The following is a 15,125-nucleotide window of genomic DNA, read 5'->3' as shown; positions in this document are numbered from 1 at the left end:
TTTCAGTTTCAGTAGCTCAAGGAGGCGTCACTGCGTTCGGACAAATCCATATACGCTACACCACATCTGCCAAGCAGATGCCTGACCAGCAGCGTAACCCAACGCGCTTAGTCAGGCCTTGAGAAAAAAAAAGTAAAAAGAAAAAAAAGGGGAATAAATAATTGATAAGTTTACATAAATAAATAAATAATTATTATAATATAAAAAAAGGAAGTAGTAGTAATAATAATAATAATAAAAATTTAAAAAAAAGAAGACAACAATGATGATAAATAAGCAAATAAATGTAAAACATGAAGACACACATACACCCACACATGCATAACAGATATGCACCAAACATGCAGTTTCACAGATATGAAAGCACAGTCAAATACATATAAACGTACATGAGCTCCAACACACGCACACACACCACACACATTACCCTGCACCTCCTCTACCCCCCTCCTCCACACACTCATTTCTAGTCTACGTATCGCAGCTTCCACGGCACACACGCACACACACACACACACACACACACACACACACAGATGAACACTTACTTGTACAAGCACACACACATACGCCCATATCTCCCACCCCCAACCCCCCACACATATATACAAAGATATATATATATACGTTCCAATATCCTGCTGCTCCCACAGTGTAGGCATGCATACACTCACATACCTCATCCTCTAACCAACCTCCCCTCCGCACCCCCACCTCCCCCTCACACACACACACACACACACGTGCACAGAACACTCCTGACACCTGTGTACACTTACACTCTCGCGCATGCACAAACGCACTCAAAAACACAGACCCACACATGCACACACATACACACACACACACAGAGGCTGCCACTGATTGGCCGCAAGAGGGATAGGAAAAGATCTCTGATGCCAAGAACGTCAGTGGCGTCTAGTGTGTTGCTCAGTCTATTGTATTTGGAAAAGCCCACAGAGACTCTGTTCCGTTTTGAAGAAATTTGCGCAATGTTGGTTTGGAAATGATGCCGATATTTGTTTGATTTGCGCGATGGAAAATTATCAGTCAATTACACAGAAAAAATCACTCTGTCCACAACAAAGATACGCGATTTTTCGGTGCATTTGACGGACAATCTATCTTTGAGCCCTCTCAATAATTTACTAATAATTCAAACATTAAAAATAACGCAATGACAAATTATTAATCAAATTCACAGAAAAATCACTTATCTTTGTTCTGAAGCTTGTAGACTGTCTGTTACACTGACCAGTGCGATATTAACACCTGGTAGTTTCAGCTACACTACACAATTTCAAATACTGCCTACACAGCCCTCTCTCGTGATCGGTCTGCTAAGTGTTGCATAACTACAACGGTCAACTTGCGCGTGCGTGGTTTCGCCCGGTGCTATACTGGTTCTGGGCCCTCTCTGTCATTCACTAATAATTCAATAATTAAACAATAACGCGATGCGATCCGCACAATAAAGCAAAACAACGCAGGACTAGTTGACCTTATTCCTTCATAGCAATGTTTGCTGATGACTCTTTGACACTTCTTTGAATGCCACGAGTTCGTAACCACCCAACAGACAGTTTCCATTGTTCTGTTGATTTTTTTGCCCAGTTAAACCGTTCATCAGTCTCCGCGCTAGCAGCACTTGACTATGGCGTTCCTCAAGGGTCTATTTTAGGCCCTTTACTATTCTCAATATACGTAAATGACCTGCCTCTCCATGTAAAATCCGCGTGCGAACTTTTTGCGGATGATACAACAATCCACACGTCCCATACTGATATCAACGCTTTTGCTAAAGACTTACAAGAAAGCACTAATGAACTCGTCCAATGGACTGAACTCAACCACATGTCTCTTCACTAAAAACAAAATGCATGTTGATCACCACCAGACAAAAGAGGCAAAACACTATCGATAAATTTCCTCCCACCCAACTTAAAAATGAACCTATTGAACAGGTTAGTGATCATAAGGTTCTGGGAGTCATATTAGACAACAATCTCACTTGGATTCCTCACATAACTTCACTTTGCAAAAAGACAGCCCAGAAGAACCATCAACTGTCCAAAATAAAGCACTTCCTTGACCTCCACTCACGGAAATTATTTTTTCAAGCACATATCCAATCTACAATAGATTACGCATCAACACTATGGGACTCCGCCAGTGCAAATACCATGAAGCCATTACTAAATCTTAATAAACGGGGGCTCAAGCTGGTACTCCTAAAAAAGACTTCCCTTTTGGACTCAGACTATAAACAAGTGAAGATTCTCCCTCTAGTCCGTAGTAGATTAGAGTACAACAAAGGAACAACAATGCACAAGATGACAGGAAATGCACCACCAACACTGATAAACAAATTCTCTGTAAATTCGTCAAGGAATCCCCCAAAAGTCCATATCCCAGCCCCAAGAACTGATTTGTTAAATCCAGTTTGGTTTACTCAGGCGCCACTCTATGGAACTCACTCCCAGCAACAGTTAAACAACACCACTGCCCTACTACCTTAAAAAATAACATTACCTTTCCCACCTTATGACAGTGTAATGTCCACTTTGTTCATACCGATTGACTCTTGGTGTGTACGGTTGCCCAGGTCCCCCCACTCCCCCACCTCATCATATTATATTGTACCCATGTTTTTTTATGTGTGTGAATTGAGGTATTATTTCATAATATTTCATTCGTTTGTAATGCATGTTACTTCTGTTGCTTCCTTGGTTCTTTCATTTCTTTCCATTAAATGTAGTTATATTCATGCAGTAGTTGCCAGTTGCTCCATTGTCATTTCGATGTATTGATGTATGTGTAACGATAATCGCATAGTCATATATATATATATATATATATATATATATATATATATGTGTGTGTGTGTGTGTGTGTGTGTGTGTGTGTGTGTGTGTGTGTGTTGATTAGATGATACAATGCATGTTACTTTGTCTTCCTTACTGACCTGCTGTTCTCTATCACATGTTCCATGTAATATGAGGTTATCTATTCGTTCGTTGATATTGTTTTATTCTCTCTCTCTCTCTCTCTCTCTCTCTCTCTCTCTCTCTCTCTCTCTCTCTCTCTCTCTCTCTCTCTCTCTCTCTCTCTCTCTCTCTGAGTCTCCCTCTGTCTGTCCGTCCGTCTGTCTGTCTCTCGTTCACCTGTGACATTTTTATTTTCATACTATTTTATATGTTGAATTATGCTTCCTTTGGCAATGAGCACCCCCCCGCCCCCTGTTAATGACATGTGGATTTTTTTTTTATTAGACTTACTGTTTTATATTTACATTCGTATAGTATTTTTTAACATACACAATATATGCTTATGTGTGTGTAAGTGTGCGTGTGCGAGAGAGAGGGAGAGAGAGAGAGAGAGGGGGGGGGGGGAGAGTGTGTGTGTGTATGTGTGTGTTCTGTTTTTCTTTTTCTTTTTTTTTAATGTCGATTATTAATACCATGCTTGTGCCTCTCTCTCTCTCTCTCTCTCTCTCTCTCTCTCTCTCTCTCTCTCTCTCTCTCTCTCTCTCTCTCTGTGTGTGTGTGTGTGTGTGTGTGTGTGTGTGTGTGTGTGTGTGTGTGTGTGTGTGTGATTTTTACCACGCTTTTGCCTTTATGTAGTATAGTATTCGCATTCTATGACTTTAAGTAGCATTGTGTAGTGCATGCAATGACATATATAATGTAGTTTTGTGTAGTGTAGACCCTGTTTCAGGGCGGGGACTGAATGAAAAAGAGGGCGCCAGTGCTTATCTATTATCCTCGATAATAAAGAATTTATTTTGTCTTGTCTTGTCTCTCACTCTCAGTCGATCTTTCTCTCACTCTCAGTCGATCTCTCTCTCTCTCTCCCTCTCTCTCTCTCTCAGTCTCTCTTTCCCTCTCTCTCTCTCTCTCTCCGAGTCTTTCTCTCTCTGAGTCTCTCTCTCTCTCTGTTTTTCTTTCTCTCTCTCAGTTTCTCTCACTCACTCTCTCTCTCTCTCTCTCACTCAGTTTCTCTTACTCTCTCTCTCTCTCTCTCAGTTTCTCTCGCTCACTCAGTCTCTCTCTCTCACTCAGTCTCTCTCTCTCTCTCCCCCCTCTCTCTCTCAGTTTGTCTAACTCACTCTCTCTCTCTCTCTCTGCGCCTCTCTCTCTCTCTCCGAGTCTTTCTCTCTCCGAGTCTCTCAGTCTCTCAGTCTCTCTCCCCCCCCTCTCTCTCCCTCTCTCTCTCTCCGAGTCTTTCTCTCTCTGAGTCTCTCAGTCGATCTCTCTCTCAGTCTCAGTCGATCTCTCTCTCTCTCTCTCTCTGAGTCACACACACACACACACACACTATGTCACTAATAAGGCCTTGCTTACCCTGTGTGAGCCGGTGTGCAATGTCTGTGCTACCTGTTCGAAACATTGACTTGGAAATTATTATTGTTGTTGTTGTTGTTGTTGTTGTTGTTGTTGCTGTTGCTGTTGTTGTCTTGTTGTTGTTATTGCAAACTTTCTCGTTTTGAAAGCCGCGTTCAGAAAACTGACCCGGCACAGACTCTGGATTTGTAATATATATGCTTTTTCTTCAGTTTTCCGTCTCAGTTTTTGTTGTTGCTGTTGTTGTGTTTTTGTTCATGCCCCTGGATTTGTCCGCTTGTCTATCGGTTGATATTCCCTTTTCTATTTTGTTGATAAGTTAGACCATTTCTGAACCACCACCCCCCTCCCCTCCGGCCCCCCGGCCTCCATCCCCCAAATCAACTTATACTCCGGCGTCGGCTGAGCCAATATCATTATTTTTCCACCTAGTCAGAGAGGTTGTGTTATGTACAAAACAGACGAAAACAACTGAAAGCATTCAAGTACATATAAAGTGTGAAAACGTGTGTGGATAGATTATAATTAAAACAAACGCCAAGTGTATGATCTTGAAAGGCACTCTATCCATCATGGACTGTGACCATATATTAGGGGAGGTAACAACGCACAAATGGATTGTATGTGGTGCTGGAGTAGTCTCCTATGAGCCACCATCGTGCTGGCAATTTTAAAACGTTATTCTTGTTGTATGCGTTTTACTGATTTCATATTGATATATGCCACTGTTGTGTGAGACGGTATGATATGAATGGTATAATCTTTTAAGGGAAACCTAAACGCTTTAGGCCGTGGTATACTGAGACGTAATGGGAACAACTATGCAGCGCGAACGGTGTGTGTGTGTCTGTCTCTGTCTGTCTGTCTCTTTCTCTGTCTCTCCTTCCCTCAAAATCACACTTTGTAAAATAATTACGCGTGTGATCTTATATGTAAGATAGAAAGTGCGGGCGTACATCTGTGTATGTGGTGTGTGTGTGTGTGTGTGTGTGTGTGTGTGTGTGTGTGGTGTGCGTGCGTGCGTGCAGTGTACGCACGAGTGTGTGTGTGTGACGGTATGTGTGTGTGTGTGTGCATAGTATGTGTATGGGGTGAGAGAGAGAGAGAGACTGAGAAAGAGAAAGAGGGAGAGAGCCGGAGAGAGAGAGACAGACAGAGAGACAGAGAGATTCTGGATGTGTGAGTGCAAGTGCGGCGTGCGCGCGCGCGCGTGTGTGTATGTGTGTGAAACAACCATCTCAGTCACACACGGACACACACACACACACACACACACACACACACACACACACACACACACACACACACACACGGCACTCTCTCTCTGTCTCTGTCTGTCTGTCTCTCTCTCTCTCACGTGCACGCCGCGTCAGTGCACCTGTTGCACAACCGCACGCAAGCACTCATACAGGGCCGGCAGACTAGACAAGTGATTTATTGTTTTTTAAATTTATTTCACTATTGCATGTTTATTCCCGAGCCAACCAAAAATCAAACAAAGCAGTAGGTATACCAGAGACATCATGAAAATAACTCTAGTCGTCATCCCGTTTCACCATGAAGTCAATCACACTGTTTCCGGGTACATTGAAACCTACAATGTCAGCACGACGACACACACACACACACACACACACACACACACACACACACACACACACACACATATATATATATATGCTTCTGGAATAAAGAAGTGCATCGCTTATATTGACCTAAGGGTATATACATAGTTAAAGATATGTTGCGTTACATTGGGATGAGTGATGGGGAGAGTCACAGACACACAGACAAACAAATAGACAGGGGTTTGGCAGCTCAGAACCGAGCCATACAAATCGTTTTCAAGAGGAAAACATCGCTGACTGTCGACCAACAGTCGAATACAGATCCCACCACATCCAGTGATCATATGCACAACACACGAGGCTAGACCTGATCGAGAAATTTCACCAGTACCAAAAAGGCAGACTGGATTCGTCAACTGAACATGGATTATTTCTTTTATTTATCTCATTTATTTACACGGAGCTTGACTATGAAACCAGCTCTGAAAACAACAACAGCAAAACAACCGATGGAGTAAAATGAAATTCCGAACATCTTGAGTCTTGACAACCAGTACATCCATCATTGATCGAATTCCACAAAGTACAAGTGCAGAACATTGCAATGAAAATATTGTGGATGTATTTCGCTGGGTGCAAGATACATGTTTTGCATTTCGAACGAGTCTCTCCTTGTCCCAAATGAAAGACATTACAACTTGGTTACAACGTTGATTCACAGTAATTTGAATTTTAAAAAAAAATATTATACATAGTCATATATAAAGACACGGATACACATATGACACATGAAAAAAACAAAACTGACCCAACAAAAAAGCGCAGAAGCAGCAAAACTAAAATAAAAGTAAACAAAACCGTACCATTTGATATACATTTCTGGAAAGACGGAGTGAAGTCCTGGAGCTCACAAAATAGAGTCTGCGAACACTGCCTGCCACATTTCACTGACTCACGCTACAAACAGAGATCTGTCTGGCATTACAGCCCATTGAGGATGCAAATGCAGAGTTTATGTACTCGCTCGTTACAGCTCACTGAAGGTGACTGAACAGTTTGGGCACGTGGCTTACTACAGTACAGCTGTAGATGAAAAAAGGCAGGCAAAAGCTCATGTTTTTTGTCTGCTGTGCGGATCAATCACGATACAACGTTCGTGGATCTTCCTCAGTGTGACACTGTGTAAATCTGCCTGTCACAGTTCACTCAAAATGCAGACAGAGGGTAAATCTGCCCCATTACCTGCCTGTCACAGTTCTCTCAGGATGCAGACAGAGGGTAAATCTGCCCCATTACCTGCCTGTCATAGTTCTCTCAGGATGCAGACAGAGGGTAAATCTGGCCCATTACCTGCCTGTCATAGTTCACTCAGGATGCAGACAGAGGGTAAATCTGCCCCATTACCTGCCTGTCATAATTCACTCAGGATGCAGACAGAGGGTAAATCTGCCCATTACCTGCCTGTCATAATTCACTCAGGATGCAGACAGAGGGTAAATCTGCCCCATTACCTGCCTGTCATAATTCACTCAGGATGCAGACAGAGGGTAAATCTGCCCCATTACCTGCCTGTCATAGTTCACTCAGGATGCAGACAGAGGGTAAATCTGCCCCATCACCTGCCTGTCATAGTTCACTCAGGATGCAGACAGAGGGTAAATCTGCCCCATTACCTGCCTGTCATAATTCACTCAGGATGCAGACAGAGGGTAAATCTGCCCATTACCTGCCTGTCATAATTCACTCAGGATGCAGACAGAGGGTAAATCTGCCCCATTACCTGCCTGTCACAGTTCTCTCAGGATGCAGACAGAGGGTAAATCTGCCCCATTACCTGCCTGTCACAGTTCTCTCAGGATGCAGACAGAGGGTAAATCTGCCCCATTACCTGCCTGTCACAGTTCTCTCAGGATGCAGACAGAGGGTAAATCTGCCCATTACCTGCCTGTCATAGTTCACTCAGGATGCAGACAGAGGGTAAATCTGCCCATTACCTGCCTGTCATAGTTCACTCAGGATGCAGACAGAGGGTAAATCTGCCCATTACCTGCCTGTCATAATTCACTCAGGATGCAGACGCACAGTGTCTGCGGGTCGGTCACTTGGGGGTATCTGTTCATCACGGCCTGCACCCGGTGCTGGGCGAACACCCCGCACAGCTGGAGGTAGAGCGGGTAGCGGGGGTCCGTCACCGCCATGGGGGAACTACCACCACCCCCGACGCCACCTGCACCCCCACCGGTCCCACAGCCAGGCTGGTGAGCAGGGGGCGGGTTCACTGGGGGCGGTGGTGAGCTCAGCTGCCATGGCAACAAGCTGCCAGAGTCTGCCACAGGGTGCACAATGGGGGGATGGGGAGGGGGAGGAGAAGAGGAGGGGGGAAGGTGGGATGACGGGGGGTAGTGGAAAGAAGGGAAGGTGGGACTGTGGTGGAGCAACAGACCATCGCCGGCTGGCCCGGGATGGGGTGGAGGGTGGTGGTGGTGGTGGAAAATGTCGGGGGTGGTGGGGCCTGGCTGGTGGAGGTGATGGTGGTGGTGGTGGCTGGGGTCACCGTGATCCGCACGCCCCCCTGGAGAAGACCGCCCGGGGGATGGAACACAAGGCAGCGGACAGCAGGGACTGAAGGACGTGCTACTGGTCCCTGACGTCCGGACGTGAGGGTCGGAGAAGCCGTTGTGAAGGTCCAGATCCCCGCTGCACCCCGAGGGAATGCAGGCCAGAAGGTGGTCAGGAGGAGGACTGTTCACGGGCATCCGCTGTGCTGCCAGACTGCTGGCAGCACTGAACACGGAGTGCTGACCAGCGAACTGAACACTGCCCAGGTGGTGTCTCTGCGTTGGAGGAACGTTGATAGTGTGTGGGCCTACAGCGGGCTCTGTGACGTGGGTGTAGGGGAAGGTGGAGGGGAGGGCGGTGACAGCGCGACGTGCGGCCTCCGTCACACAGGTCTTCAGTACGCTGTGGGTGTGGTGCGGGGAGGGAAGGACGCGGTGATGCACCTCCTGACGGTGCTGGCTATCCGGCAACGAAGACCGACGGCTGTGATGGTTGATTGGAGAACGATCAGTTCTGACCTGGAAAGGAGGTGAACCGGCTGCCTTCCTCTCCGGTCTTGTGAACTCCTCTTTGGAAAAGAAACTGGGGTCTGAGGAGACTTCGTCGGACAGCTTTTTGGCCAGCAGGAGGTGACCGCTGACCAGATGACCCTCATTACCGCTGACCGGAGAAGTGGGATGGGGACCACCAGGTGAGGTTTGTGCAGGAAAGATCGGAACCTCCCCCCACCCAGCGTGGCTGGCACCGGCTGGTTCCCACGGCGCTGAGACCTCACTGGGGCAGCCAGACCCGGCCTGTGACACCCTCGCCAGCTCCTTCTCCAGGGTCTTCCGGTGCTCCCTGAGGTAGTCTGAGGTCTTGCCTGAAGAGCTAGGGGGAGACCTGGAACGGTTGTCGCCGTGTGGATCTGGCGCTTGGTGTTGGACGTTCGACAGGTTACGCGACAAGCCGGACTTCTCCACGTTGTTCCCGATCCCATGCACCAGGGACCTCGTCCGTGTCAGGGCGGACTTTCTGGGCGATGCTGAGTTCTCCATAGGGTCCTGAGATCTGGTATTCCTCTCCTGCAGTCTGCGGCTGGCCTGCTCCTTGAGCATCTCGCTGACCGACCGGTGAGGCGTGCCCCCACGCTCCGGGTGGCTGTACTTGCACTTGGTGCCGAAGGTGCACTTGCGGCCATATGGACACTCTGCCTGCAGGGTCTGGCCGTGCCGGGGACTCTTGCGCAGGAAGTTGTCCAGGGTGGGTCCATTCCGGCCCAGGGGGTCCTCAGGCGGCATGAACCTGGAATGGCAGAGTTTTACTGTCATATAATTCAATACGCTACGCTAAGATACTATAATTATAATGAACCTGGAATGGCAGAGTTTTACTGTCATATAATTCAATACGCTACGCTAAGATACTATAATTATAATGAACCGGGAATGGCAGAGTTTTACTGTCATATAATTCAATACGCTACGCTAAGATACTATAATTATAATGAACCTGGAGTGGTAGAGTTTTACTGTCATATAATTCAATACGCTACGCTAAGATACTATAATTATAATGAACCTGGAATGGCAGAGTTTTACTGTCATATAATTCAATACGCTACGCTAAGATACTATAATTATAATGAACCTGGAATGGCAGAGTTTTACTGTCATATAATTCAATACGCTACGCTAAGATACTATAATTATAATGAACATGGAATGGCAGAGTTTTACTGTCATATAATTCAATACGCTACGCTAAGATACTATAATTATAATGAACATGGAATGGTAGAGTTCACTTTCTGTCAACCACGTGCTGTCTGTTTGTACGATAACAGCGCTGCATTTCCGGGGACACACACACACACACACACTTTCCTCTCAACCCTACCCTCCTCTCCACCTCCACCTCCCCCCCCCACCCCACAACCCCCTCCCTCCTGTACCCCCTGTTCCATACACCGCACGCCCAAACTCACCGATCATTGACGAAGGTGTACATGAGCAGCCTCTCCTCCACCACGTGCCTGAACTGGGAGCTCTCCTTCAGGAGGTCCCGGTAGTTGTCGTTGGAGACCACCACGCCCTGGGTGTGGGCGGCCAGGCTCAGCACGTAGCGGTCATCGTAGCACACCACCCTCCGCCCCCTCACGCTGCGGGCTGGGGTGAACACCACCACCCCTTCCTGCTCCAGCCTCAGCAGCATGTCCTGGTCTGTGAAGACAGAGACAGAGGGAGGGGGTGGGGGGGTGGGGGGAGTTTTTAGCTTAGTTTCATTTTGAAGGAAGAGTCAAAGTATGGTTTTAATCACATTACGGGGAGCATTGTGATGATCACCAATGATTTCATGTTGGCCAGCCTAAATTTTTTATGTAGTCACACTTATGTTTGCCTGTATTTCCTATTATGATATGCTTGAAATCGATTGCACAGATCAGAATAAAACAGAAATTGTATACATATTTCCTTATTGTCCACCCAATAATATATATAATTATATATATATAGATATAGATATAGATATGTTTTGTTTTTTGTTAAATGATATGTTTTTCTTTGTATACATATATTTATCGCATTACCACGTCAGGACTTTGGTTATGAAAGTCTTTATGGTCGAGTTTATCGTACGCTTGTGTGTCTTCAGTATATACTCGGTTGTCAGGAATAAAAAAAAATATCACTTACTCAAAGCCAACAGCATCGAACAGGATGTTTCTATTAACTGTAGTGCCTTTCAGTATAATCATTTGTATGGCTGCTCAAAGAAAGGAATGTGGACGTCAGTAACCGTTATTGATATATAACTAGAAAACATAAATTCGTTTCAAAATTACTGCATTTGTGCAACAATCACCAGCCGTCAAACAAAACCAAATGATTTATATAAGTTTATCACAGGCTTGATCACGATATAAATTGTTATCATGTTGTTGCTCTGCTGTTTATGTATGAATGAATGATACTTTTTCTGAAAAAAAAAAGCATTATTGAACACGATACAAGTTGTCAGTTTGTTGTTACTATTTACGCGTGAAAGCATAGCCTGCTTTCTGACCAGATATTTGTTTTCAACCAAACAGTGACGCAACCATGGCAACGTCATCAGCAGCATCGTGACTCACCTGTGATGGGGGTGTCAGGGCGAGGCGTCTCCTTCCTCCACTGGGGAACGAAGACGGTGATGTTCCGATGACCTCGGGTTCGGAACCAGTCCACCACCAGCTGGATGCCTCGGCAGGAGAACACGTTCTTCCCGTGACTGGGGCACACACAACACACAGTCAGTCAAACACGCTGCTCACTCAATGCACGGGTCAGCAGAAAAACAACAACAAAACAACAACAAAAAAATATTTTCGGAAACATACTCACACGCGCGCGCGCGTACGCACATAGCCACAACCACAGACACACAGACACGGACAGAAAGACACACACACACACACACACACACACACACACACACACACACACACACATACAGACGGATCCTGTACACATCATGTAAAAGAGGGGAAAAAACAAACAAACAAACAAAACACACACACACACACACACAAAAACAAAAACAAAAAAAAAAAACGCCGTGCATTTCCCCCCTGTGAATACATGGCAAATGGGCAATGCATCCCCAACCCTATCCCAACCCGGGATTCAAGACAAAATACGCTATGCCTTGACACCCCCCCCCCCCCTTCCCCTGGAATACAAGTAAAATAAATACGCTGTACGTTTTTCCCTCCTGTGCTATCAAGGCAAAATACGCTACCCGTTTCTTCCCTGGAGTTTGTTTGTTTTCCAAGGCGGATAGAAAACCAAAAATAAACACATGGGAATGAAGCTCACGCCCAAGATATCGACTTCAATGGCGGTGGCTTCTTTGGTTACAGAGAAGGATGTTTATATTTGCCTGCTTACTTCCTGATTAGCTCCATGTGTCTCTGTCTGTCTGTCTGTCTGTTTCTCGTCCTTATCGCCCCTTTGTCTATGTCTCTCCTTCACCCCCTCCGTATCTCTGTCCTTTCCCCCCTACCTCTTTCTCTCTGCTTGTCTGTCTGTCTATCTGTCTCTCTGTATCTGTATCTGTCTCTTTGTCTCTGTATCTATCTATCTATCTATCGGTCTGTCCATCTATCTAATGACATTGTTGTTGTGTTTGTACGACTGAGGTCAGTCCTATGATAATGTGTGTGGGTGTCACACCTTTCAGCGACCCTTCTGGTCTATATTTGCATAAAACATCTCTCTCTCTCTCTGTGTGGGGCTTACCTCATCGCTACATTGCTCCCATCGATGATGATGTGTCGCAGGTTATCGTCAGCATCCTTTGCCTGCTCGTCTTTCTTCACACCGTTCTCAATAACAACATCGTCATCATTATGATCATCGTCCTCATCATCAGCGTCACCATTCGGCACTGTCTGACCTTCTGTTGTGCTGTTGTCTGCAGAGGACGCGGTCTTAGAGTGACCACCACGGCCAAGGTCATCTGATGGGGCATCAAGGACCTCCCCACAGCCTGAAGAACTGTTGATCAGCTCTTGCAGTAACAAGTTCTTGTCGCAGTCAAGGCCGTGCCTGCTGATCACCTTGTCCAGGTCGTTCTCGGAGTACCCGCATTTGATGGCAAAGTCCAGGTGACGGCCGTAGCGATGGTCCCCTTTGTCCACGTGTCCTGTGCTGCTGCTGTGTTGACATGTCCAACCACCACGATCCCCCGACGGACTGAGTTCCGGTGCTGCTTCTGGAGGGCCGTGGCTGTGCTCCGTTTCTTCTCCTTCGCGGCACTCCTGTCTCGGTGTCGCGTCCCCAGTGATGGCACAGTCTTGGGACACGACCTGGGCCCACGTTCTGGTCAGGCAGGTCGGGGAAGTGACGGCCCCCAGGCCAGCGGACCTGAGCTGGGGATCGTTGAGCCGGATGGGCGGGAAGTCCTGCTCAGAGTCCGCCACAGGGCTGGTACAACGATCCTCAGCCCTTCCGGTGAGCCCTGACGCCACGTCCTTGTCCATGCCTGTGCTGGCGACGTGCGTGGAACAGTCCGCTTCGTGAAGGCTGTCTGGCGATGTTTTTTCCTCCAACGAATCATCATCGATGAAGTCGTTCTTCAGCGCCACAGCCTCTGCTGGTTTCAGCACGTCGGGACAGGACCTTGCCACGGCGACGCACGGACGCACTGAGCGGCGGGGACCCGGCTGTCCCATGAAGAAGTGGTGGATGCGCTGTGTGTGTGAGGTGTCCGCGCGGAGGTCAGGGTCTTGAGGGCAGTGCGCGGGCAGCGGGGCCCAATTGGGGCGTGGCGGGGCCTCCTCCAGCAGGGAGGACAGGGGCCCTGGCTCCTGGACCACCATGACACACGGGGGGCGGTCAGCGTCCGTGTCGATATCGGTGTCTGCTGCTGCAGTGCTTGGTGGCATCAGTCACGGCGTCAGTGGGTTCTTCGTTTCTTCACCACTGGCTGCTGTCTGGAAAGGTCTGGAAGGAGAAAGGCATCGGTGTTCTGATACATATAGTGAGGAAAGGCAGGGAGGGGCTAGTGGGAGGGGGAGGGATAGAGGGAAAGAGAGAAGGAGAGAGAGAGACTGGGTGAGAGAGAGAGAGAGTGTCTGTGAGAGAGAGAAAGAGAAAGAGAGAGAGAGAGACTGAGAGGGAGAGAGAGACAGAGAGAGAGGCAAACAGACAGACACTGAGAGAGAGAGAGAGAGACAGACAGAGACACAGACACAGACAGAGAAATGTGTTAAAACTAAGTATCATTATCATCCAAGGATGAATATTACCGGCGATGGGTTGTCTTCCAATCTGTTCTTCCTAATATATATATATATATATATATATATACCAGCAGTATGCATCTGAACTCAATCAGACAACAAGAAGAACACAAACAACAACGAAAGGAATAAGAGGATAAGAACAAAGAAGAAAAAAGAAAAAGAAAAAAGAAAGGCAGACAGACAGACAAACAGACAGTAAAATAGAACAGAGAGACAGACAAAGACATAGGGATACAGAGACAGAGAGACAGGGACAGACGGAGATAGAGGCAGATAGAGAGAGGGACAAGCAGACAAACAAGTTCATAAGACATCAACAGATATGTACAGAGATACAGACAGAGACACACAGAGAGACAACAAACACATGCAGACAGACAGAGACACAGATAGGTATGCGTGGATTTAGAAGAAGAAAAAGAAGACGAAGACGAAGAAGACACCAGGTGACAGATCACCAGACAAAACTGTTATCAAAAACTGATCACTCACACCGGGCACACACACACACACACATACACACACACAACACGCACACACACACACGCGCGCGCGCGTGTACACACACACACACACACACACAACACGCACACACACACACACGCGCGCGTGTACACACACACACACACACACACACACACACACACACACACAACACGCACACGCACACACACGCGCGCGCGTGTACACAGACACACACACACACACACACACACACACACACACGTATATTTCCAAATCGATAATACCAACCTTGTGCTGAATTCCAGACACATCAAACGAGAACACTTGTGTTTTTGCACACAGAAGACATGCAGTAAATAACACACTCAAGGGACGAATCTTTATACATATTTTGTTTTGAGATCTACTTTCTTTTTTTCAGTC

At 46.8% G+C, this 15,125-nt stretch overlaps 1 protein-coding gene across 4 annotated transcripts in view; it reads right to left on the bottom strand.

The window, feature by feature from the left end:
• Positions 1 to 5,792: 5,792 nt before the first annotated feature.
• Positions 5,793 to 15,125, bottom strand: part of LOC143282983 (uncharacterized) — a 19,522-nt gene continuing 10,189 nt past the window's right edge. Inside the window, exons 2-6 of one of the 4 annotated variants that reach the window (XM_076588930.1) lie at positions 12,730 to 13,935; positions 11,583 to 11,719; positions 10,437 to 10,671; positions 7,959 to 9,754; positions 5,793 to 7,799 (exon numbers count right to left, since the gene is read on the bottom strand). In XM_076588930.1, coding sequence (XP_076445045.1) covers positions 7,966 to 9,754; positions 10,437 to 10,671; positions 11,583 to 11,719; positions 12,730 to 13,877 — 3,309 coding nt within the window. In that variant the 5' untranslated portion in view covers positions 13,878 to 13,935 and the 3' untranslated portion in view covers positions 5,793 to 7,799; positions 7,959 to 7,965. Of the gene's footprint in view, positions 9,755 to 10,436; positions 10,672 to 11,582; positions 11,720 to 12,729; positions 13,936 to 14,990 lie in introns of all 4 variants that reach the window. The other 3 variants (XM_076588931.1, XM_076588929.1, XM_076588928.1) reach the window with 3 other exon arrangements.

This window comes from Babylonia areolata, chromosome 6, assembly GCF_041734735.1.
Source record: "Babylonia areolata isolate BAREFJ2019XMU chromosome 6, ASM4173473v1, whole genome shotgun sequence".
Lineage (NCBI taxonomy): Eukaryota > Metazoa > Mollusca > Gastropoda > Neogastropoda > Buccinidae > Babylonia > Babylonia areolata.
Note: the sequence above shows the minus strand (reverse complement) of the source record. Positions and strands in the feature narration are given on the sequence as shown.